Here is a 23,489-nt window from a genome sequence, read left to right on the forward strand (position 1 = left end):
ACATGTTTAGTTTACTAGCCGAGAGATGTAAGTCTGATAGATAAATGGAGATTTTTGTGGTCGTGAGCCAGTTTCCACGGAGGAATCTTTTTGGGTGTCCACCAGAGGTAGACCTTGCCATGAACCCTCAGTTGTTCACAGTTTCTATTGGCCCAGATAACCAGAGGTCAGTCTCCAGAGAGGAATCCAGTTGTCTATCTGGTCAGCATTCCATTGGCCATTTACTTAAGTGGGGATTCACCAAACGGATGCTGAGGAAACCTGTGCTCTGCTTGCAGCTGCTGTAAGAGCATTTAATTAGCTGGCAGAGCAGCTAATGTCAAAGTTCTATAAGGGTTAGAAGCTTGAGCAAGATTATTACATAGCACTTTATAAACTGATGCTAATGATTTATAAATCCACAACTTATTATCAAAGTAGTTTCTTATAAATGAAAGATTAGAGAGCCTCCCTTAGTTTAAATGTGTTTAGGTCCTGTAAAGTGTTCTGCTTTTAGAAATAGCTGCTTCTGGTTTCACCCAGAAGTTGGTTCTTTCCACTGTGTTTCAGGGTCAGTCACCCAAAGAAGACTTTCCCAGAACACTCAGCTGGAACATGGATTTTATGTGTATTCTAGATGGGCAAAATTCTGATGATCCAGAGATGGAGTATATGTCCTTCATCTAAGAGGAATTCTGTCTTTGGCATTAGCAAATTCTCATCTTCTATGGACTTAACTGTAGCAGGAAAGGGTTGGAACAGTCTAGAGTTCTTTCTAACTTTACATGCCTCTAAAAAAGCAAATGCCAAGGGGTAGGAAAGATTACAAGTAAAGGCAAAGAAAGGAACCTGAGCAGAACAGGCTTGACATTTCCTCTAGAGTGTCAGTCCCAGTGAAATCTGTCCTCCAAGACTTAAGGCTGGCCACCAGCCTCCTACTGTTTAAATGGTGGAAGAAGTCCTATGTTTTATTATAGGCACGTATATTTTCTAAGTCTGAGCTAGCTTTTATTTAAGAAGACCTGTTTTACAGAAGTTTGTATTAAAGTCAACTAAGGACATTCTAATGTCACTCTTTCTAGTGCTATTGTCTAAATAAAGTCAAGCAAGGAGCACCAGTAAATTTAGTAACTAGTCCAAATGCAATATGTACAAGAACAAAACCTTATAACCTTTCCATGTTTTAACTTAGATATATCATCATTTTAACAAAACTATAACAGATAAAGCATAAGCATTTATAAGCAATGTGCAAAGACAACAAAATTTGAAGCATAAAAATTTGTTACCTAAGAAATTCCCTGCCCAGAGTGTATGAAACAAAGGCAAACTCTTTTCTCCATCCAGTGATTTCAGTGGAACCTCCAAATAATATAGGAGAAAGAAACTTCCAACCTATTAGATATATGGGTACGAGTTCATGTTCTCTAAAATTGAAGAATGAATTTTAGGAACAGTGGAAGTTAGGAGCAAAATATATTTGTTGAGAGAAAGAAAGCTTCTGAGAAAGAGAAACAGAAGGGGTCCCAAGTGGGTTGTCAAAGATGCTGTCTTTTCTTTAATACAAACTTTTATAGAGCAAAACCACAAAGTGAAGCAGGGTTAAGGTGGGGAAAACATGGGAACTCACAAGGTGGGCATGAGGTGGGACAGAACTATGGGCAACCAATAGGATTAATTGCTCAGGTAAAATCGATTAAATCAGTGGCAAATGGGAAGCGAGTCACATAGCAAGCAGGCATGCTTAAAGAGCAATGACTTCCCGTAGGGGGTTGTGTTGGGGACTCCTGGCTTCCTTAGGGTAATAGAGACCTATTCAGGATATCAATCCCTGATGTTTATCCTTAGGAACTATGTGGGTGCGTTTGTTTCATCTTGTCTTGAGGCTGGCCCATAGTGGAGTTCTCTGTCTCCCCTACAGTTGCAAGGTATCTGGTCTTCTGCTCTGGCTCCTTCAAGGGCCCAGCCCTGTCTGACTGCCTGTAATGTTTCTGTCTGACTCAATTGCTTATAATAAACTTGGCTTCTTAGCATTTGTGTAGTTTGGCTTTCATTTATTTCTCCTCCCTTTCAAAGTGTTGATTCATTGTGATCCTATCTTTTCTTGCCCTCTTGAAAAATCTAAGGCTTTTTATTCTTATGTAGATTTCCCCCATAAGACATATCTTCTCCCTGCAAGATGAAGTATTGTATTATAGAAGATACAAGTATATTTAATATTAAATGAATCAATTCTTGATTTTCAAAAAAGATAGCTTGCAGTTTTATAGTAGTAGTCACCTATGTTTCCTCTCGAAACTTGATTTTTTATTGTTGCTGGCTTTGATATATATTTTCTATGACAAGGTCACGCTAGTGAGGCAAATCCAAGACTGCCTTGGCATAATGAGAGATATAACAGTTAAGAAAATGAGTTTGAGAGATCGTAAAGTCTGGGTGTAAATCCTTGACTCTCTGTTTACCATATGGGTGAACTTGGACAGCTGCATAATTGGGTAAAGTTTCTGACTGCTATGAGATGCAGGCACCTGTACCCACATCACCAGGCACTGCCAGAATTAAATGAAGAAATGTCAGCTTTCTATAAAGCAGGGAAAATAAAGTCCTTTTTGTAATCTGCTAAGCATGACGTTAATGTGGTTGTGGTTTATTTCTTTACTTTGACTTACGCATCTAGGTTTTTGTTTTACCTTTCTTTAGGAGTTCCCCATCCTCACCCCAGGTGGGCAGCAGTGTGGGTCCTGAGTTCCTCCTTGGTTGACCCCACTTTCCTTCTCTTCTCCATTCTTCACAATATCCTTCATGAATTGTTACAGTTTAGGTCTACGGTGTCCTCCAAAAGTCGCTTGTGTGCGAAAGTTGATTGGATGGGATCACGGGGGTGCTGTACTCATCAGCAGCTGAACGTGCTGTTTGTAGGGAGGGGGCTTGTTGGAGGTCAGGGCTGGGAGTATGGACCCAGAAAAGTATATTCTTATCTTCCATTCCCTCACTTTCCTGATTCCTGACTGCTGTAGTTGGACAACTTCTCTCTGCCATCCTGTGTCTGCTTTGGAGCCAGCCAATCATGGCCTGAAACTGTGAGGCAAAACAAATCTCTCCTCCTTTAAATTTTGGTTGTTGGGATTTTGTCCCAGTGATGGGACACTGACTAATACACTGATTTTACCCTTGATACTAAAAGGAGAGGGGAAAAGTCTCCCAAGAGTGCTGGAGCTCATATGTACATATTTCTCAGTCTGGTATTTTTGACATGCAGCTGTGGCTTTCAGGGCCAGGGCAGTGTGTGGACCCTCCCTGGCTGTGATCTGTGACATCTTACCTGGTTGCGCTTGTATCCAGACTGGCACTACAGATTTTTGAAAGCCAGTTGTGAGAGACAATGAGTCTGCAACTGTACCTGCTTGTCAACAATACCAAGAAAACACAGTGTATTTTCATTTGTCTTCCAAACAAAACAAGGTCCCTGGTGGGTGAGTAGGGAGGGTGTCTAAAAATTCCAGCTCACCTGTGATGTGAGGAGTGAGAAGAAGGTGCCTGGTGAACAGTACGCTATCAGCAAATTGCCTACTGAATAGATGGGTGGGCTTGAGTCATAGCCTTGAGGAAATACTAACAAATGAGAAAGAAATGGATCACACAGGCTGGAAAGGAGGTCTGGCATAACTGCTCCTTACAACACCTAAGGACTGCTTGCTGCCCAAGGCATGGGATATCAGGGCATTTGTCTTACTGGCATATGTGGGGTACTATGCTGATGCAATTGTAGTACCTCCTAAGCAGATGGCTAGCTCCCTTCAGTTATGATTTGAAATTATAACTAGAGGGAAACTATTTTCAAATGTGCCTCGTATCTATTTAGTGACCGTTTATTATAATTGTTGTATTAAAAAAAATCAGAGTGTGTATACAACGGTCATCCCCCCCCACCCACACACACACATACACACACACTGACTCTCCTCATTCTGGAGAGGCCTGGCCCTTATGTGATTTTCATTACAGACTCTCCAGCATTCCCAGGTAGTAGGCTGGGCAGATGTCTCTTACTTTTTATGGCTCAGTCAACTCGAAACTTGAAAATTAAATGGCTTCCCCAAAGTCATACCTGGGTAAATGCTGAAATTCAGGTCTTTTGACCCAGACCTCCAGTTTGTCCCCTTCACATTACATGATGTTGGGTCTGGATTCTTAATACTGTGTACCAGTGTACGTGTTGTACAATTCAGTGTGGAAATGTCCTCGAAATGTGAGAACCTTTTGGTTGGGTGCCACCTTGGAGTTCTGATAAGGACCCTTGAGCAATTCAACTGGTTTAGTACTAGTTCTACTAACCAAAATATAACTAGAGAAATGCCAGATTTATAAAGTACACCCCAGTGTTGTACATGAAATTTTTCTGGAATGAGTGTGGGTATGTTATGCGTTTTCCCAGGTACTTTCAAGCAGGGATGTTTATAATCAGAGTATCTCAAGCAAATGCATCTGGTGCAAAAAAGAAGTTTCAGGGAGCTACACCCTGCCATGTTGTGCTCCTTCCGATGTCCTGTTTCTGTCTTTCCTCTGAGTGTGTTTATATTTGCAGTTCTTATCCTGGACTCATGAGCATCCCATCTTTGGTGTGAAAGAAGGATTTGTATATGCACGTACCAGAACTCCAAAAAGCCTGTGTGACTGGAAGAGGCTGTAAGACATGATCTCTTTTCTCATCCTCCTGAGAGCCCTGAAAACAGTACCGGCATTGTGTGATGCCCCTGCCACATTTTCTTGTCTGCTCTCCATGTAAAATTTTTATATTTTTTTCTACTGTGTTTACATTTGTTGATTTTTGGCATTTTCACAAACATCTGTAAACTATCAAATCACAATGCATGATATAGGCTGAAATAATTTAATCTGCAGATCTGTTTTCTTACTTTCCTTTTTTTTATTTACAGTCTGTCTAAGTCTGTACTTACTTCATCAGCCAGTGATTTTATGGCCCAGATACCTATTTGACACTGAACTTGGTGAGCTGTCTGTGGCTTTTCAGGAGACAGGGACTAGACCCATTGCTGTGTGCACAGGACTTAGGATTCAGTAGTGGTGTCATTCAAGGTTGCAGTTGTAGTCAGGGGTTGCAAGGAGAACAGTTACATACAGGATACCTAATTTATAGTGTTATTTATAATGGTCACTCAAAGGGTCAAATACAAAGAAGGTGCAGGAAATCTGTCCTCAACACTAAAGACCTAGAGAATTCAGTCAAGGGCCTGGATCCCATGGCAATAACCTGCATGAGTTCAGCTGAAAACCTAGAGACCATGAGAATGACTCATGCAAGTCTATCCCACAGATCTGTGCTGGGAAGGCACAAAGGTCAGCGGTGGAATCTAGAAAGTCTGTGCCAGCAGGGTGAAGGATCCATGCCAGCAGGCTGACAATTCTGTACTGGAGCCAAGAAGTGACTCTCAAAATAAGGAACAGGGCTCCTCAAAAAAGTACCACAGCCATCCTCAGTGACAATGAGATCCAGAGCTCCTTCAATGATAACAGCTAAGTACATATCAGAAAGCCAACATAAGCTTCTCCTGGAGATTAAACAACAGTTATTTCTCCTCTACAGCCAGGAAGTGATGCTCAAAGTAAGGACCATAACTCCCCCAAAGTGAACTGCAGGCATTCTCAGCAACAAGGTCCCGAGATCCTCCAGCTGAGCTCATATCAGGGGAGCCAGCATGACAAGCTCCTCCAGGAGAACCAATAGCTCCAAATAACAACACTTAGGAGAACCCACAATGCTACTCTTTCTCTCTAGGTCTCCTTTTTATGCTGGGAACAGTCCTCGGGTGGGTCATCCACGCTAAGCACCATGCTGATCCAGTTCAGCTGATGTTTAAGTTGACTGCCAGTGACCAATCCACTACAGTTGCCTACCAAATAACTTAGATACATGAGTTGAGATCATAATGAGCATATATAAGGAGTGTTCAATATATTTAGTGAATGTTTAAATTTTAAAAATTTATCAGAATAAAAGGCACCTTGTAATTAATCCCCCTAAAATACATTTCCTCAATTCAAACACACTTTCTTTCCACTTCCTGAAGCATTTTTGAAAATCCTGTTTCATGAGTGTCTTTATGAGGTGTGATTAAAAAAACTATGGTGAATACTGCAGAGTGCTGTTCGATAGAAAGGCAGGCTTGTAATACTATTACACTGTCTTCATCCACCTTACTCACTAAATATGGTATTGCACAACTTTTGACTCTTCTGCAAATTCAAAATGACGATGAAAAAGAAATATTTTTCATTCATTCAGGATGTTGAGACAGCTTCAGCAGCGCATTTAAAGACATTTAGGAAAGAAGACTTCCAGAACTGCTTTGGAAAGTGGCAAGAACAATGAAATATGTGCATTCAAATGAGTGTGAATGTTTTGTGGTGTGGATTAATGGTAAAGTGTCTTTTGCTGTGATACTTTTTTTTTTAAATGTAAGCATTCACTATACTTTTCAGTCATACCTCCCATGGGGCTTTAGGTCAGGTAGCATTCAGTATAATGAATTGGATTTTTGTCAATTAAAAAGAAATACTTTGATCTTCTAAAAATTTAGTGTGTTAAATGCACTATATGGCTCTACTCATGAGTTCTAAAACATGACTGAATCCTACTAAGTACAATATGTATGAATTATCTTGCATTTAAAAGTATCATTTGTTTCTTGATTATTGTACTCCTCACATTTTAGTGTTAGGATCTTGCCACATGTTTAGGGTTATTTCCTGGCTTAGCAATAATGTAGATGAAAGATAATTTCTAAAAGTAACAGAATATTTTATTTGGGTTGTTCTTTAGTGACATTCTTTTTAGGTGACAGTGCTTCAGAGCTGATTGGGAAGACCATTCCCTGAAAAGGAGAACATTGGGATAAAGTTTACTGATTTACTTATTTAAAGTAGCTGATTCCAAACCTGGCGTTGCATTAAATAACCTGAGAATCTTTAGGAAAGTTTATGCTCATTTCTCACTTTAGAAATTTTGAATTAGTTGTTCTGGAGAGGATCTGAATGAATCAGTCTGTCCTAAAACGCCATCCCCCCTTCCCTGTGTATGTGTGTCTAAAGTATTTATGAGTGTTGGTGAGAAAGAAAGGGGCCAAGGCAGATGAGGAAAGGCAGAAACATATACAATGGATGAAGCCCGGAAGTACCAATATTCTTCCGCCCTTCCCTTTCACATTCTCCTCTTTGCCCTCGGAGATATTATGCTGACTTATATACGAATCATTTCCTTGCTTTTCTCTGTATTTTCATTACTAAATATATATGTAGGCATGTTGTTTTTTTACTTGTTTTGGACTTCCTATTAATTTAAATCATCCTCATATATTCTTTAGTGACCTGAATATTCTTTCCATTGTACTTACTACCCCCTTCTGTTAATCTGTCATTCATTTTTATTCTAAAAATACTCTCATACGATTGCATTGTAATTGATTGCATTGTCGATGGTCATTAAGGTTACTTCTACTTTTAAAAACTGTATTTTTATGCATGTTTCCTGGTGCTTATGAAGCATACTCCTTTGTATGTAGGCATGGGATTGCTATGAAATGAATTTACTGAGACTGTAGTGTCTTTAAATTTACTAGACAATGTCACTGTGTGCTCCAAGGTGCTAGTGCCAGTTTACATTTCTCTGGCAGTGGTTGTGAGTTCCAGAGGGCTTGGTTAATTAATTAATTTCATTTAATTTTTAATGGACTTTATATTTTAGAGCAGTTTTAAATTCCCGACAAACTAAGTGGAAAGTACAGAGATATCCCACGTATCCCCTGTCCTATACAAAGTGCAGCCTGCCCACTGTTACCGTCTTCTATTGTGGGGCATTTGGAGTAATAAATAAACCTATATTGAAAATTAATTTTTCAATCCCCCAAGCTGCATTTCCTGCTGAAAGGAACAACCAGACCTTGTGAGAGTAAAATAACAGTTCAAAATGTAAACAGGGAACAAAACCACTTTCGTTTTGTAATAATCAAACCATTTTGCCAGGTTGCCTGTTCTGTCCCAGACGTTCTGGAAGTCCCCTTGGTGTGCACCATTCTTCATCATTGTGAATTCAAGAGAAGGTGGAATATTTGTAGAAACTTTGGCTCTGCATTGTGACAGCATTATTTGGCAGGTGAAGAAGCTAATACTCTTCTGCAGACTGAGGAGCGGGCACTTGGAGCTTCCTTCCTGTCTGGGGCAGATGGGCCCTCGAGTGCCATTATGGGAATGATTTATGGAGTGACCCAGTCTCGCCAGTTCTTTCCTGTGTCTGAGTGTTTGTACTCCTGGTCACCAGTCACATCTTTTAACGTTTGCCATTAGAGCAATTACTAGTAACTGCTTTATTACAGTAGCTCAGACAACTCTAGATGCCAACTAAACAAGAAGAGAGACATCTATTTAGAATTTTTTTTTCAATTTTAATTAGTCCTATTTCTGCCAAATACTGTAACTTCTTTCTGCAGTTTTCTTTTCTGGCTGCTGTTTAGAAATTTGAAACTCTCTAATGAGCAGAATTATTTATATATGTCATGATGCTTCCTATTGCAAGTTGTTTGTCTTCTTCTGGATGTTCATACTGAATGAGACAGTGCTCTTTCACAACACTATGGACAGTTTCTTATTTAAATATTTTTTTAAACATCAGAAGATCCTCTTTGCCCCTGCTTTCCCTCAATACCTGGAAGTGGAGAAAATCTTGGGGTGACAGAGATACTGAGGGTCCAAAGTGAACCACTGAGTTCCATGTATTTACTGTTCTCTCCTTTTGGAGACATGGAGGTGGGGCTCTAAATTACAAACTCAGTCAAGAACATGACCTCACTAGAATGCATGTGTAGCTGTCATTTTAAAAGGGAAATAAGAGGGGTTAGTTGCTCCTATGTGATTATGTTTTTGTTTTATTTTGAGGGGCAAAAAAATTGCAACCTATACAACTGTGGGACATCTATCACCAGATTCAGATCAGGATTTATGTCTTAGAAATTCCACCCCTCTGTGGCTGGCTAATACCTTACTCTCACGGGGGCTGTCCTCTGCCAGTGTGTGCGTGTGTGTGTGTACACGCATGTGCACACGTGCATGTGTTCATGTTTTGTTATTACCCATTCCTAGCAAGTCTTTTCCTGGTTAGTATTTAAAAAGGAAGAAAAATGGCAATGTTGTCAAACATTCCCCGCGGGGGAGTTGTTAAGCATAAGAAATTCTACTTTCTATTCTAATGAGAATAATGATCAAAAATTAAAACGGTAAAATAAAGTTCTTTAATAGCCAACTCAGCTGTTTTGATTTTTTTTTTAAGATGAAGGTGTCTAATAGATATCTGGTGGCACTGTGCTGCCTTGCCATTTTTTGATATCTTGGCATTTTGGGTATTACTTTACTGGGAGGATCTGTGTCTTGTCACACAAACTCATGATGGAATAAATATTCAGAGACATTGGTGGAATTTCATAGTGATAGACTCATTTACATACTTGAAACCTAAAGCCTTACATAGATCTACATACAGAAATAGCAGTATAGACCAGTTAAAAACAGCATTTTTCTTTGGCATTCTTGTACAGTAGAATCTCCTCTTAATTCTTTTCAGTTAGAGTTCTGAGTGAAGTCACTGCTGTGGGGAGGGGCACATAGGCTCCATAGAGCCCTGTATAGTTAATGCGTGCATGCGTGTGTGCGTGTAATGGGAAGAGGCGGCAAGGCTGAATATATTGGGAATTTTAAGTTTGGTTTAATGAGAATCTTTTATCCTGGGCATGGTGGTGGGTAATTGCAGGCTTGGAGTGGAGCTGGTAGGATTAGGTAAGAATTAAGGTATATTTAGAGTTGGTTTTAGCTGTTTATCCTGTCTGTTGATGGTTTGTACTGAAGAGTGGATGAGGCTTGAGGGCAGTTCTGTAATGAACAATCATTTATTTGTCTAGGCAAGAATGTCTGGGAATCGTAGTTTTTCATGAAGACAGTAGAGCGATACAGTCCTGTTAATGCGGATAGAAGCATTGTCGGGGGAATCAGAGTTTCTGGTCTGACATTTTACTGACATTGAGACAACTCTAAGAATGACAGATCCTCCGTATAGCAACTGCAACAAAGCGCTGAGAGCTAACTTTCATACCAGTTCACCGAGGAGAGAACCATTGGTCATTCATTCATTTATCCAATAAGCATTCATTTATTGAGTGCCTACCATGGGTCTAGTGTTCACCACAGGATAGAAGACAAGCTCCCTCTCCTCTCAAGCCTTTCATTCTACTGTGACATAGCTCACTGGGCTCTCTTTAAATTACAAACTCAGTCGAGAACATGACCTCACTGGAATGGGTGTGTAGCTCATATTTTCATGCATGCTCTGTGCAATAGATCTCAAGAGCTGAGATTTTCATGTTTAGGTTGTTAATGGGAGACATGTTGTAGGTATGCCAATGCCTGTGCAGTTGATGAGTCTTTTACTTGTTTACTTATTGTTTTAAAAAGGGTTTCACCCTGCTGCCCAGGCTGACCTTATACTGCTAAGCTCAGGTCATCCTCCAACTCCAGCCTCCTGAATGTGAGGACTACCAGCATGTACCTAGCTTCTTTGATGCAGATTTATTGCTTTATGGTGCCTGTCATTGACCAGCTGTGTTTCAGGTACTCAGCTGCTGCAGCAGGAATACAGGTGTACAAGCTTTATACAAATTAGGTAATTGAAGCATACACAGGCAATTAGGATTTTAACAGCTGATTGCCATTCAACTCCACAGATACTGAGTGCCTTGTTTACCAGATGCAAGGTATTAGGAATAAAATCTCCAAGAATCCGTCAGCCTTTAAAGTAATACAATCAGTTATAATCATAATGTAGAGCAGCAAACATCAAAATAGAAACCAAGACACAGACCAACCAAGAGCCTTTTGTCTCGGCTATTAAAAAGGTCCAGGCCTTGCACATCACCAAAATGGCTTTGGCAGTATTAATAACGCCAGGGATCTAATAGATGGGCAGAAGTGCTACTGTAAAGCTTAACAAAGACTATGATGTCAAGATTTCTGGACATATGGAGTGTGTGGCTGGTATAGCTACTCATCAGTGGAGGAGCCACTTTGAGGACAAAGGGTGGAGACAGAGGCTCCTTTGTGGTCATGGCCTTCGATCCTGTCCTACAAGTGTAGGAGGAGCTCATTAAAGGGTACCTTGGAGATTGGCACGTGTTTGTTTAGAAATGATAGTCTTTTCATAGAGCTTGCTTCCATAAATGTGCTTTCATATGTTTAGTGACAGCTGATGACAATGTATAGTATTGTGGGTGGAAAGGAATCACCCTTTTGAAGAGTGGACCCAGCTCCAGCATCTTCCAGCCTCCTGACTGTGGACAAACCCTTGGACCTCTTCACATTTTTAGAGTCAGGTGCTGGAATCAGATGCTTTTCCTGTTTCCTTCTAGCTTTGACATTTTCTTATGTCTAAATAAATCATCTTTTAGACAAAATGTATGAAATGAACTTTGGAAATGGAGGAACTAATGGTGCATGTTTTTCTTTCTCTACAGTATCTCTACACAGAGAGTCTCTTCTACACCTGGCTATGAGATGGGGCCTGGCTAAGCTTTCCCACTTCCTCTTGTGTCTCCCTGGGGGTGTCCAGGCCTTAGTGTTACCCAACGAAGAGGGGGCCACGCCTGTAGACTTGGCCTCACATGGCGGACACTCGAAACTTGTGGAAGAATTCTCAAAGTGAGTTCAGCTGCTTGATAGTTCCTCTTTTAACCTGTTTCTGTAAAGTCTGTCAGCACTATGGAGAAATGAAAATAAAGAAGCCATAAGCTAATGCTGCTTATGTTAATTTTTTTCTTTACTGTTAGCTCTCATGTATAAAGAACATTAATTACATAAGCAGATATATTTGGTATTAATATTTCATGGAGAAGACGTGGGACAAAAGGGCTCAAAAGGCTCCACAGGAAAGAGATAATAAAAAATGCTGGGGAACTATAGCCTAACCCCTACATATCTATGACGTTTCAGCTTAAATGTCACTGCTTCAGAGAGGCCATCTGCCAATGCTTCATGAACCTGTAATATTAATAGTAATTTCTGATTATAAATGGGACCATTTGTTTCATACATACCTGCCTGATAAATCATTTGAGAACTTGGATCATTTCTGTTTTTCCCACTGCAGTATCTTTACGTATAGTGTTCAGCCCATAATTTTCACTAAAAGAACATAGGTGTTTCTTGAGTCAGTGAATGACAAAGTCTCTGATACTATTTAACATGTAGTAAAATAATGGAAAGGAAATCACTTGTTAACTATTAAGTTCCCTATTTTGATGATGATATCAACACTTCCAGTAAACAATGAACCTACTGTTTATTACTTAGAATGGTTCAGATAGGTCATTATTCTTAACTTATGGAAGGAGGATTTATATGTAGTGATTTGTTTTAATAGAATGCAAAATATAAATAAAAAGATTCATTAAAGACTCAAAGTGCTATATAAATATTAAATATCATATAGTATGTCTTAATGGATGGCTTTTATTTGGCTCATGGCACTGATTGTAATTAATTTATGGTTATGTGACGTATAGGTGGACATTAGAGTAGAGATCTGAGGGTTTTAAAAACTTTTTAAAAAATTTGGTCAAATGCCTATCAACCAAGAGATAAGCCTTTCCACAGGGAATTTCCCTTTGGTTTAACAGGACCTCACTTTTTTTTACCTAAAATGGGTGGACAAGAATGTGTCATTTGATTTAGTCATTGTGGGTAGTTCAGCGTTCCACTGAGGTCTTGGAGTGGGACTTCTTTATATGTTAGCAGTTTTGAATCTTTTCACTGTGTTTGAGATAATAAAATTGTGTTTTTAAAAGTTTACATGTTTAATAAAAAACATTTATAGATTAGATTAAAAGTAGACTAAACTGAATTCGGATCACATAATAAAATAACCATGTTCTAATTAATAGCAATCATCTTACTGCTGAGGCTCAAAGCTCATTCACTTCAGTGGTTCATTGTTAGCATGGTGAATTTGTTTCTTGAAGATTCTGGAGTTCTTATCATAATTAATTTGAAGAGTTTAGGGAGTTTCCCCAAGTCTTAGAGTATGACTGTTCTTTATAGATTCCTTTTTATCACTCTATGTGATGGAGGGAATATTTATGTCAAAGGAATTACGGATGCTCCTTATGTTATGATGAGGTTATGTCCCCATGAACCCAGTGTAAGATGGAAAATTCTCATGTGGAGAATGCATGTACTGCACCTAACCTGCCGAATAGCACAGCTTAGCGGTTTCTTCTGGGATTATGTTGCAGACTGGGAATTATGGTGCTCTGCCGCCGCCCAGCATTACTAGCTTGGGGCAATAGTCAAAATTCATGATTGGAAGTAAGATTTATAATGAATGCATATACTTTCTGCACCATGGCTAAGTTGGGAAATTACAAGTCAAGCCATCATAAATTGGGACTGTACAACGTTTTTGGAAAGCAACCACTCATTAACAAAAGGAAGTCATGTTAGAAGTAGGAGGCATGGAGCTGGTCCTGTGAATAAAGGAATCTGGGAACAATCTGTTGGGATGTGACAACATGCTGAATAATAATGCTTTTTTCCTGAGGCATCCTAACTCTTGCTATAAACCATCTAGAATATTGTTTCACTAACTATGGAGCTTATGTGCAACTAATAAGTATGCAAATGTTCTTAGCCAAGACAGAACAGAAAATAAGTTTATGTTTAAGAATTTAGTTTGGGGATATGGTTCCTTTGTTAATGAGTGTATTCATGAATTCACATGCTCAAATTAATGCATGTCTTAATTTGCATGAGAAAGGGATTTACAACATTGGTCCCAGTGTGTTATGAATATCTCACTTGTTTGTAACAGCCAAACCTCACTGCCTCCCCAGAGATCATATCTGTTTTCCACTGTAATCACCTAATAAACCACTGGCTGCCAGCTAATTTGCTCTACATGTGGTCCTGGTAAAGGGAGAGGCATCTTTTCAGGTTAAAAAGAAAATGAAATACTGAGATAAATTTCTACATTTGAAAGTCATTATCATTTCATTTTTTATAGAAATCTTGAAAGTATATGGATATTTCAAATTCTTTTCAATAAGTGGCTTCCCTAGGTGGGATAAAAAAGATGGCTTTCCTAGTATGTTTATGTGATCTTACGTATCTGTTGCATGTAGGTGACTTTCAAGGCTCACTTGCCAATTGGATTTGTCCTTTCTGGGGAGAAAGGGTTCTGGGGTGATGGGGCGGTGCTGCTGGAGCTGTGTGCCTATTGTGACTTGTGATGTTTCAGTTTCCAGGGCCCACGTTCCCTAGGCTTCTCCAGAGTGAGGCTCAGCGAGGATGCTTCTCTGCAGTATGTGCACTCATCAGACACGCTGACTCTGACCCTTAACCACACAGCTGAGCACTTACTGGAGGCAGATATTAAACTCTTCCGAAAATATTTTTGGGACAGAGCCTTTCTTGTTAAGGTTTGTGCTGGTTACTTTGGTGTACAGAGGTGCATGCTTCTAGACAGAGTGCAGGCCTCCCTTCATTGTTTTGGGAACAAGTGCTTTTTGGGGGAGCGCTTTTTTAATCCAGTGAAACCCTGGGGGCATGGAATTGGAAACTTAGAACATGGAATGAAGATTACTATATATGACGGTAGTAGGAAAATAGTTTGTAAAATTAATTTTGATTCCTTTATTTTTCTGAGCCAGCCCTATCAGTGGTTTGATTGTAATATTCTCATATTTGATATTTTCTCTGCTCTTATTTATAATATATAACTGTATTATAATTCTTATCTAAAGGAGTTGCATCTAGGGCTATGTATAATACCTACTCCTGGGCTTTCTTACTATGGCTTAGATACAGTTAAGCTTTTGTTTTTTTGTAATGGGGATCAAACTCAGGACCTTGTACTTATTAGGAAGGCACTTATGCTGCTGAGCTATATCCCCAGCTAGTTAAGCTTTTGTCCTTTATACACACAAAGACAGGTGAGAATCTAGAGGTTAAAGTGTTTTGCCTTCATTGTTATTATTATCGTTACTGTTGTAATTATTCTTTTATATACTCTGAAAGAACGTAAAGAATATTTACACATTTTTATTATTATTAAGCCAAATGTTGCTTTGGGTGAGAGAGCCTGGACTAATAGAGGAGACCACTATCAGAGTCTAATGGACTTACTAGTTACACTCATCAGACTCTGTGGTCTCCTGGGTTTTAAAGCACATCTGTAAGCAAGGTACAATTTTCATAGATTTAAAACAGATTTAAAAAGTTAGCTAAGAAAATAGACATCATCGTTTGTCACAGTTTTAGCTTTTGTATGTTCACATCATATAAGTAAAAGCTAAAAGCCCTTATGTAGTAAATGTTTTTATTGGCTTGCTCCATATAGAGTTTTATTTTAAACAATTAAAGCATATTCTTCAGTGTCTGATCTACCTTTCTGTTGGGTTTTAGGAAATTTCATGTTATGTGTTACTCACACATGATGTCACATACAAAACACAAATGAGGGTTTTGCTTGAGTCCTCAGCCATCACTGTGACTTTAACCAAAGCACCGGGTAATGGTTGATCTGGCCAGGTAGACACCAGCTTTGTCTCAGGATGAGCTCTGTGCCCTGCAGCCCCAAGGGACAGAACTCACAATGTGGGTATCCTCAGAAGAGATACACAGCAGCATGGTACGTGGTGACTGAACTCCTCAGAACAGTAGAACAAGCTGTGTGTGCAAGCACTCACTGCTGGGCATTGCTGGGCATTCACTTCATCAACCACTCCCCACCCCCACCCCCAGCTGTCAGGGCTGGGGCGGAGTTTGTGACTTCTCCCATGTACATTTGAAATAGTGCTGATGACTTCTGGGGCAGATTTCTAGTGAATAAATCTAGATACCTCCATGATGTATTATAAGACTTCACAACACCAAAGACCATTAAGGGGTAGTTATCCTCTTTCTCGGAGGTTTTCATTTTAGTTAATTTCATTAAAAACACTTGGTAAATGTTGTGGTTAAGATGTAATAGTGTTCCATCACAGCACTATTCTTTCCTTTCTGCTAGAGGTATGTGGTGGGGCAGTAAGCAGGGGCAGAGGAAGAAAGGAAATAGTTGAGATTCTTCCTGATGTCTGGGGCATTCATTCTTACTGGCCTGACAAACACTTCTATGGTATTCTTGAATTTACAATTATTTTTGGTACTTCTTAGTTAGGTGTTATTTTAAATGTAAGTCAGTGGGAATTATTAGATGGGTTGTATACACTAAAGCTTTACAACATTGGTGAAGATATTATGAGATTATACATAGGTTTCAAACAGTAAATATTCATGCTTTGTTGAATATTGCATGGCTAAAAGTTCATTTTTATAGACAGCTGTAATGATGATCTAAAGGGCTGAGTGGTGCTTCCTGCAGTGCAGTCTCCTCCTCCAAGGTGTGTGTAGTTTTGGGTGTGAGCGCTGCCCAGTTACCTGCAGCCTTCTAGGACAGCAGCAGTGAAGCCTGGCTGCAGTCCTGTGTGGGCTTTGCTGTCCTCAGAGCTGTTCCTGTGATCCCCTTCAGAAGCCACAGTTGGCTAAGCTTTTGTCTCTTATTATGTCCCAGTTGACTATGATGCCATGGCAATTCATAATAAATACTAAGATTAAAATGGCAGGTTGATGCTAAATACCCAGATTGTAAAGACAGCTACTAAGAAATTAAGGATTAGGCAAAGTCGACTGTTTTATTTTTTGGGGCTGGGATTTAACCCAGGGCCTTTCCCATGGTAAACATGTGTTCTAAGTTCTACTCACACCTGTGAATGGGCAAAATCTTAGCTATATCTTTAATTATTGTTTTAATTGTCTCTTCATAAGAGAGCATTTCTATTGTTTAGAATCCTGACAGTGTAGTTATAGAAGTGGGCTGACATGAACAAGACAAGTAAGACATTTAAATTTTTTAAAGTTGCACCATGAAGGTATAAAAGTAAGTTTTCATATATCTCATTTACCAAAAAGACAATATTTTATTCTAAGTTTTGTTTTGATAAGAAGCTGGCATTGTTTGATGCCCCTTTTTTAGATTATGAGCTTGGCATCTCCTCTCCCCAGAAGACAAGGGGCTCAAGGTCAAAGCAGACTCCAGGTAAACCTGGAGGGGCAGATAGTTGTCTCAGTCCTTGAGCCTGGATTGTAATTTTGTCCCTGGCCTTAGGTCATCCTGTCGCTAGCCTATTCTGATCTGTTCCCGATGCCCAGGGCCCTGGAAGAGAAAGCTCTGTGTCCAGTGAGGACTGAGAAAGTTAATGAGCCTCAGGTTGGATGACAAGGCACCCTGCTCCCTGCCCCCTTGTGATCAGTACACTGTGTCCATTTTCACATTCTTTGTGCACTGGCCTCGAGCTGTTGCTCTGAAGTGGTTGAAGAGTATCACACTTGCTCCTCTGAGCCTAATAACCTGCTAGGAGAGAGTCAGGAAGGCATCTATGGTAGATGTGTGGTTACCTGCACATGTGGTCATACACTCTTGGGGTGTTTTACCATCTGGCACATCAACACACCATTCTGTGTTTCTTCACATTCTTGTTGGATGTGGAGAATCTGTCTGAAAGAAAGTCCATATGGTCCCAGAGGGCAGAAGACTCTCATCCTGGGGAAGGCTCATCTACTTAGCTTCAGCCTGGGACACCTGTGTCAGGGTGTGCCAGCTTGCAGCTCACGCTGTAATCTCCTGGCCCGTGGTTCTCTTGGATCCTCCCCATGATTCCCTGCCCTCACCTGGTTCTCCCGCATCACCGTGTCTTAAGGCATGAGTATGAGATGCTCCAGATGAATAAACTGGTGAGCCTTCTTTTTCACCTGAAGACTCTCTTCTCTTTCTGACTTGAATATCATGTTCCTGAGAACCTTCATGACCCACAGAAGAGGCCAAGGAACAAGTTTTGGCCTCTGCCTCTAGGTTTCTCCTAACTTCTGTCCTTGTTATTCTGGGGCGCTGGCTTTGAGTTCTTCCAAAAGGTTTTACCTACTCCTTTCTTCCCAATCTTCCTAATTTTGAGATCAGTGATTGTGAGTTTGATCTTTTGTTGAATATCTCTAGTCTCAAGTGGTTTTTGATGATTTGTTTGTCCCTGTTTTTCATCTCTTAGGCTCTTGAGCAAGAAGCCAGGCCAGAGGAAAGACCAACCATGCCCTGTGGAGCTGCAGACGCTAAAGAAGGTACGCATGCCGCTGCCCCACCCAGGCATCCCTGATGGCCCCAGGACTCACTGGTGAACTAGTCTGCTGATACACAGTGAAACAAAGCAGGAACTGAGGGCGTAGAGATGAAATCTGGGGTTATGTGACAGGTCAGAGCCTTGTGTCCTCTGACAGCACCAGGCATAACCTACAACCGTCTCCATGTTTCGTTGGCTTCGCCAAGTGCCATTTGCTGAACCTGGGCCAGCCTTTACACTCCTGATCTTCGGAGTACTCTCCTGATACACAGATTGTTCTTGTTCCAAAGTTTATTCACATAGCCCTCTGGCCGGTTGTTTGGCTCATTCACCCTGTGTGGAGCTCCTTCTTTGTGCTGGCCAGCAGGTCTTGGGATGCCACAGGAATCACAAAAGGATAATGGGGTGCTTTTTGGCACGAGAGGTGAGCAGTGTCACTGACACTTAGAGGTGAGGCTCATCAAAATATGGGGCAGTCTCATGCATCTGAGAGTTGCCCCATACAGCTGATCCTAAGACCAGATGCACAATTTGTGCATGTTAGGAGTTCATACACAGAGAGATTTTTCATAATACAGAGTCATATTCTGTTTCACTTAGTTCATGGAATCATGGTGTGAGCCCAGTACATGGCACCCATTACCGGAATATTACTGTCTTTTCTCCTTTCCTCCAGCTTGACAGTCTATCTGGGCATGTGTATATCTTTTTCCTATAGTAATAAATCTGGCCTATTAGTATGACTAGTATGAAACATGAGTTTTCTTTCTTTCTTTCTTTCTTTCTTTCTTTCTTTCTTTCTTTCTTTCTAGCTAGGGTCTCACTATGTAGCCCAGGCTGGCCTTGAACTTACTGCAAATCCTGCTGCCTCAGCTGGGATTGCAGGTGTGCACCAACACACTCAACCCAACATGAGTTTTTATCCTAGCAAGCATTATTGTTTTTGCATACTCCTATACTTTTTGTCTGGAACGTATTCCAATTACCTGACAATAACTGCAAACTATCTGACGATATCATTGTGTCACAGAGAAAATGTTTTGAATGTTGAAATATATATTATCTGAGTGTTAATAGTGTTAATTATTTTACTTTTGCTTCATATTTTAGTTAGGGTACTATTGATTCTTTTGAGGTTGTAGGTAAAGATAGGGTCATATATATATATACACACACACATATACATGCATATATTCATATACATAAACATACATATGTTTTTGGGCAGGTAGAGTTATGCTATTTTTTACGTATAATTTCAGGATAGTAGAAAAGTACAAAATATTTATTAATCTTAAGGGACATTGTCCTGATAGGTCTAGGAGCCATCATGTTAGATGCTGGGGCTAGGAAGGAAGAATAAGGCAACGTTCTTGTTCTGAGCCTCCAATATTAACAGCTCATTAATACCTATGATTTTGCTTTTAATTGGCAGCATACGCTAGCTGTATTTCAAGTGGATAGGAGTAAGCGGAATGTTAGAAGGCAGTCTTGGAGCAGGGCTTTTTACAGTGAGTGGCTGAGGCCTGTGTGGTGTCAATACTGCACCTGCCTTACGGTTCATCCCGACTCATGGAACCTCCTGCCGGATGTTGAGATCAGGGCCATGCGGGTGCTTTTGCTGCTTTCTGTGAGTGATGCTTTTGGCTGTGTTGAGGTGCTACAGTTTGCCCTTCCTGCCCAAGGAGGGATTATTTCATGCTTTCTTTTGAAGGGCCAGTAGGAGAAGCTTTTTCCTGGTTTCAGGTCATGAATGCTGGCTTCCTCTAAGCACTTGGCCTGACTTGACTGCTGTAGCTGTAGCTAATCAGATTTCTTCTAGTTGGCTGCTAAAAACTTAGAGCTAAGTTTCTGGGCTGTCAGTTGCCAAGCTCTAAGGCATTGCTGACATTTTTATACTACCCTTATTTCTTATTTAAGCCTCTACCCTGGTAATTTTCAAAAAATATATATATATATAAAATTTCCTGCCTTGTAATTCCTCTTCAAACTAAGTTAGAAGGCTTAGTTTAAATATATACCAGGTCTAAATATGTATCAGGATTCCAAATTCTATGCCCAAGGGAGCTGAGAGATTAGGGTTGAGGCAGCCAAACAAGCTCTCTCAGTAGAGTCTGATTAAGTGCTCCCGGAGTCATTTGCAGATCAGAGTGAGCAGGCTGCAGACTGTTACACAGGAAGGATCAGGGAAAGCTTCCTGGAGGAGATGACTTGGAGATGTGATCTGATGGAGAAAGGGGAATTTCAGACAGTGGAAATGGGTGTAACGTGGAGTTTTGAACTAGACGATGCATTACGAAGCATGGTGAAAACAGGTTGATTTATGGCCCTTGGAGTGTAGGTGTGTATGTGTGTGTATGTGCAGGTGCACACATGTGCATACATGCAGTGGTGGTGGTGCCAGGAAATCAGATGTAAGAGGTGGGCCCATTGGCAGGGTTTATATGGAGGCAAGGAGCTGGACTCCCCCGACAGCTCTGGGAGTGCTCTCAAATGCTAAGCTTACTGTTTTCCAAGGCTTGCCCTTGTGAGGATGGCTCTGAGGAGGCAAGGGGAAGGCAGAGGGTCTGCCAGTGGTCTGCTGACTACAGTGCAGCAGAGGCTGCACCACAGAGGAGTGAGAAGAGAGGAGAGGCAGTTGTTAGTGCTGCTGTGCAGGTGCAGGTTCTCCCTGGTTGCCAGTGGGGAGAGGGAAGTCTGGCCCCTCTATCCCTGGGAAGGTCCCTGGGCGGGACTGCAGGAAAGTCTTTGCAGGAAGCAGGATTATGCCTGAAATGTATTTTTAGATGAGTTGACTTTGATGGGTCTGTGGGGTAGCCAAGTGACGACAGCCGAAGCCACTGTGCCAGAAAGATTTGGGTAAATATCGAAGTCATTTAGTTCCAAGCGCTTCCTGTGTACGTTGTCATGTGCACATCCCAGCAGAGGGCACTAGTCAGCTAAAGTCCAAAGCACTGTATCCCGTTGGTTTTTGTCGTTAAAGAGTCTGGAGAAGATCCAAGAGGAAGGACAAAGCATTTTCAGCCTTAGTTTTTTCTCTCCACCCGTTAGCCCTAAAATAAACTTTCCTCTTGAGATATACTGAGAGTTTTAAAAAATAAATTGTACTTTTCTCTGTGGTGCAATGGGTAGATGAGGAGGCTCTAGCTTGTATCTGTAGCTGTCATAGATGAAAAGACTATAATAACTTTTTAAACCTGGGAGTTAGCTTTGTTATCTTTGTGAGTGTGATAAAAGGGTTTTATTATTATTATTCCTGAGAGCCACTTAGGTTTTTATAATTTCATGCCTGAAATTACACTCCCAGAATAATAGGAAGTTATTCAGAGTGCACTAAACAACCCCAGTCATCTTGCCTTTGATATGTTCAGATTAATAAATTAATTATTAGTATCTAGTAAACCACAAATGGGCTCCATTTTTCTCCTTGCCTTTTTATTCTTATTTGCTTTCTCTGAGATTTCCTAAAGAATATTATTCAGAATACCAGTCTTAGATGATGTTCTGAAAAATAAATATTGCTTGGGAAAGTCAGTAGAAAATTCTTTATATGAAGCCTCATATTGAAGATTCAGAAAAGTTTCATGGGTTCTTGTAAGTCAAGAGACAATTAGGAAACCTGTGTAATCTTGTTTAACCTGTCAGTTTACAATTTGACTGACTGCAAAAAATACCTTTTGCATGGAACACCATGAGGAAGTAGTCTGTGGAGGAACTCTGGAGACTGTTGCTGTTGGTTACCTGTCCTGACCCTCTCCTCTCCGGACCTAGTGTCCTCCATTTGCACTGTAACCTGGGTTCTCAGCATTCATCGGGAGAGTTGTGTCACAGGGAGGTGCTCAGGGAAGCGTTCTGCAAACTGCTCATGGTCATCTTGACTCTTCGGGACCATCTGTGCCTCCCAACAGCCTGCCACATTCTTGATGCTTTTGGGAGGCTGCTGTCTGCCTAGAGTCGAGGGGCCAATACAGAAAGTTGAGAGCCATTACAATGCCATTCACCACTATGTGAATCCAGTTTCTTTCTTTTTTTCATTCTCTTGTATTTAAAAGAGATCATCTATATGATAATGCAGTCTCAACTTTTGAGCCATGTGTTTTTAATTTTGTTGGCTTTTCCCCATAACTTACCTTCTACATTTCCATTAAGAAGGATATAGGAAGCGGGGTTGGAATGAATTTTAATCACAGAAGAGAGAGGGCAAAATCTCTTCCCTTGAGGTTGAGGCAGCAGTGCTCAGCCACTAAGATATTCCTGTGCAGCACTGCAGAGAAACTGCAGCTCTGAACAGAGGTGCACGCCTGTGCAGGTCCCTTTGCTTAGCAATGCACTGAGTATTTACTGAGTGCCTCTTTGTAGCGGGCACTGTTTTAGGCACCTCGTAATACACAGCACCCAGAAAAAGGCTCTCAAGGAGTCTATTTTTGTTAATGTCCCTTGAGCATTTGTTAGTACCTGCTGTGTGCCAGGCATTATTCTAAGTACCAGGCAGGTAGCTGTGAACAGAATGAAGCGTGTGCACTCATGCGCCATACAAGCCAGTCATTGTGGGAAAGGATGTGGAGCCAGGGATCAACTTGTCTCATTTTATGCATGAAGAAGTGGCAGCACAAAGAGGTTATATGACTTGCCTGAGGTGACACAGCTTGCCCAGGCAGTGAGAAGTCGGGTTAAGAGTCTGCCTCCTCCACAGCATACTGCAGGCTCCTAACCATGTCTGTGTAACAGAGGATCTGCAGATTCAGGGTTTGGGCTTCTGGTGTAGAGTTTTCTTCAGCACCTTTGTGATGGAAAAAATGCAAACATTGGAATCATTGCCTGGAAATGAGCTCTTTTCCAAATGGTAATCTGTCTCAGGTCTTTCTGACTGGGAGATTTGTGACTCACACGCACAGGCTTGTCTTGATGACACATGCCAGTGACAAGCAAATTGTGTTAAAAACATCAGCTCTGCCATGAACTGGCTTCCTGGCATTGTGCAAATCACTCAACTGTGTTTGTGGAAATGGTAGGGATAGTGGTGGTAGAGGTGGGAGTGTCATTTGGTACTTAATAGTAAGACTAAAATGAAAAAATGTGGATAGAGTATCTTCCCAGTGTCAAATACGGTGGGTGCATAGCACAAGGTGGATTGTTTAGAAAGCAAACTATAACATCAGCCCTTAGTGAGTTTAGGGGTAAACGCCTATGTTTTCAGGCTCCAAGATAGAACCATTCTTACCATGGTGACTAGGGATGAGCAGATTTTTTCCT

General features: G+C 40.7%; 1 protein-coding gene across 3 annotated transcripts in view; it reads left to right on the forward strand.

Annotated features, from left to right (window-relative positions):
• The window catches only part of Arhgef28 (Rho guanine nucleotide exchange factor 28), a 299,340-nt gene that overhangs the window by 122,569 nt on the left and 153,282 nt on the right, over positions 1 to 23,489 (forward strand). For all 3 annotated transcript variants that reach the window (XM_013158255.3, XM_063258338.1, XM_063258339.1), the window contains 3 exons: positions 11,550 to 11,733; positions 14,327 to 14,507; positions 18,168 to 18,237. In XM_013158255.3, coding sequence (XP_013013709.1) covers positions 11,550 to 11,733; positions 14,327 to 14,507; positions 18,168 to 18,237 — 435 coding nt within the window. The remainder of the gene's footprint in view (positions 1 to 11,549; positions 11,734 to 14,326; positions 14,508 to 18,167; positions 18,238 to 23,489) is intronic.

This window comes from Cavia porcellus, unplaced genomic scaffold (assembly GCF_034190915.1).
Source record: "Cavia porcellus strain 051 isolate PalLab524CR breed Dunkin Hartley unplaced genomic scaffold, mCavPor4.1 scaffold_11, whole genome shotgun sequence".
NCBI lineage: Eukaryota > Metazoa > Chordata > Mammalia > Rodentia > Caviidae > Cavia > Cavia porcellus.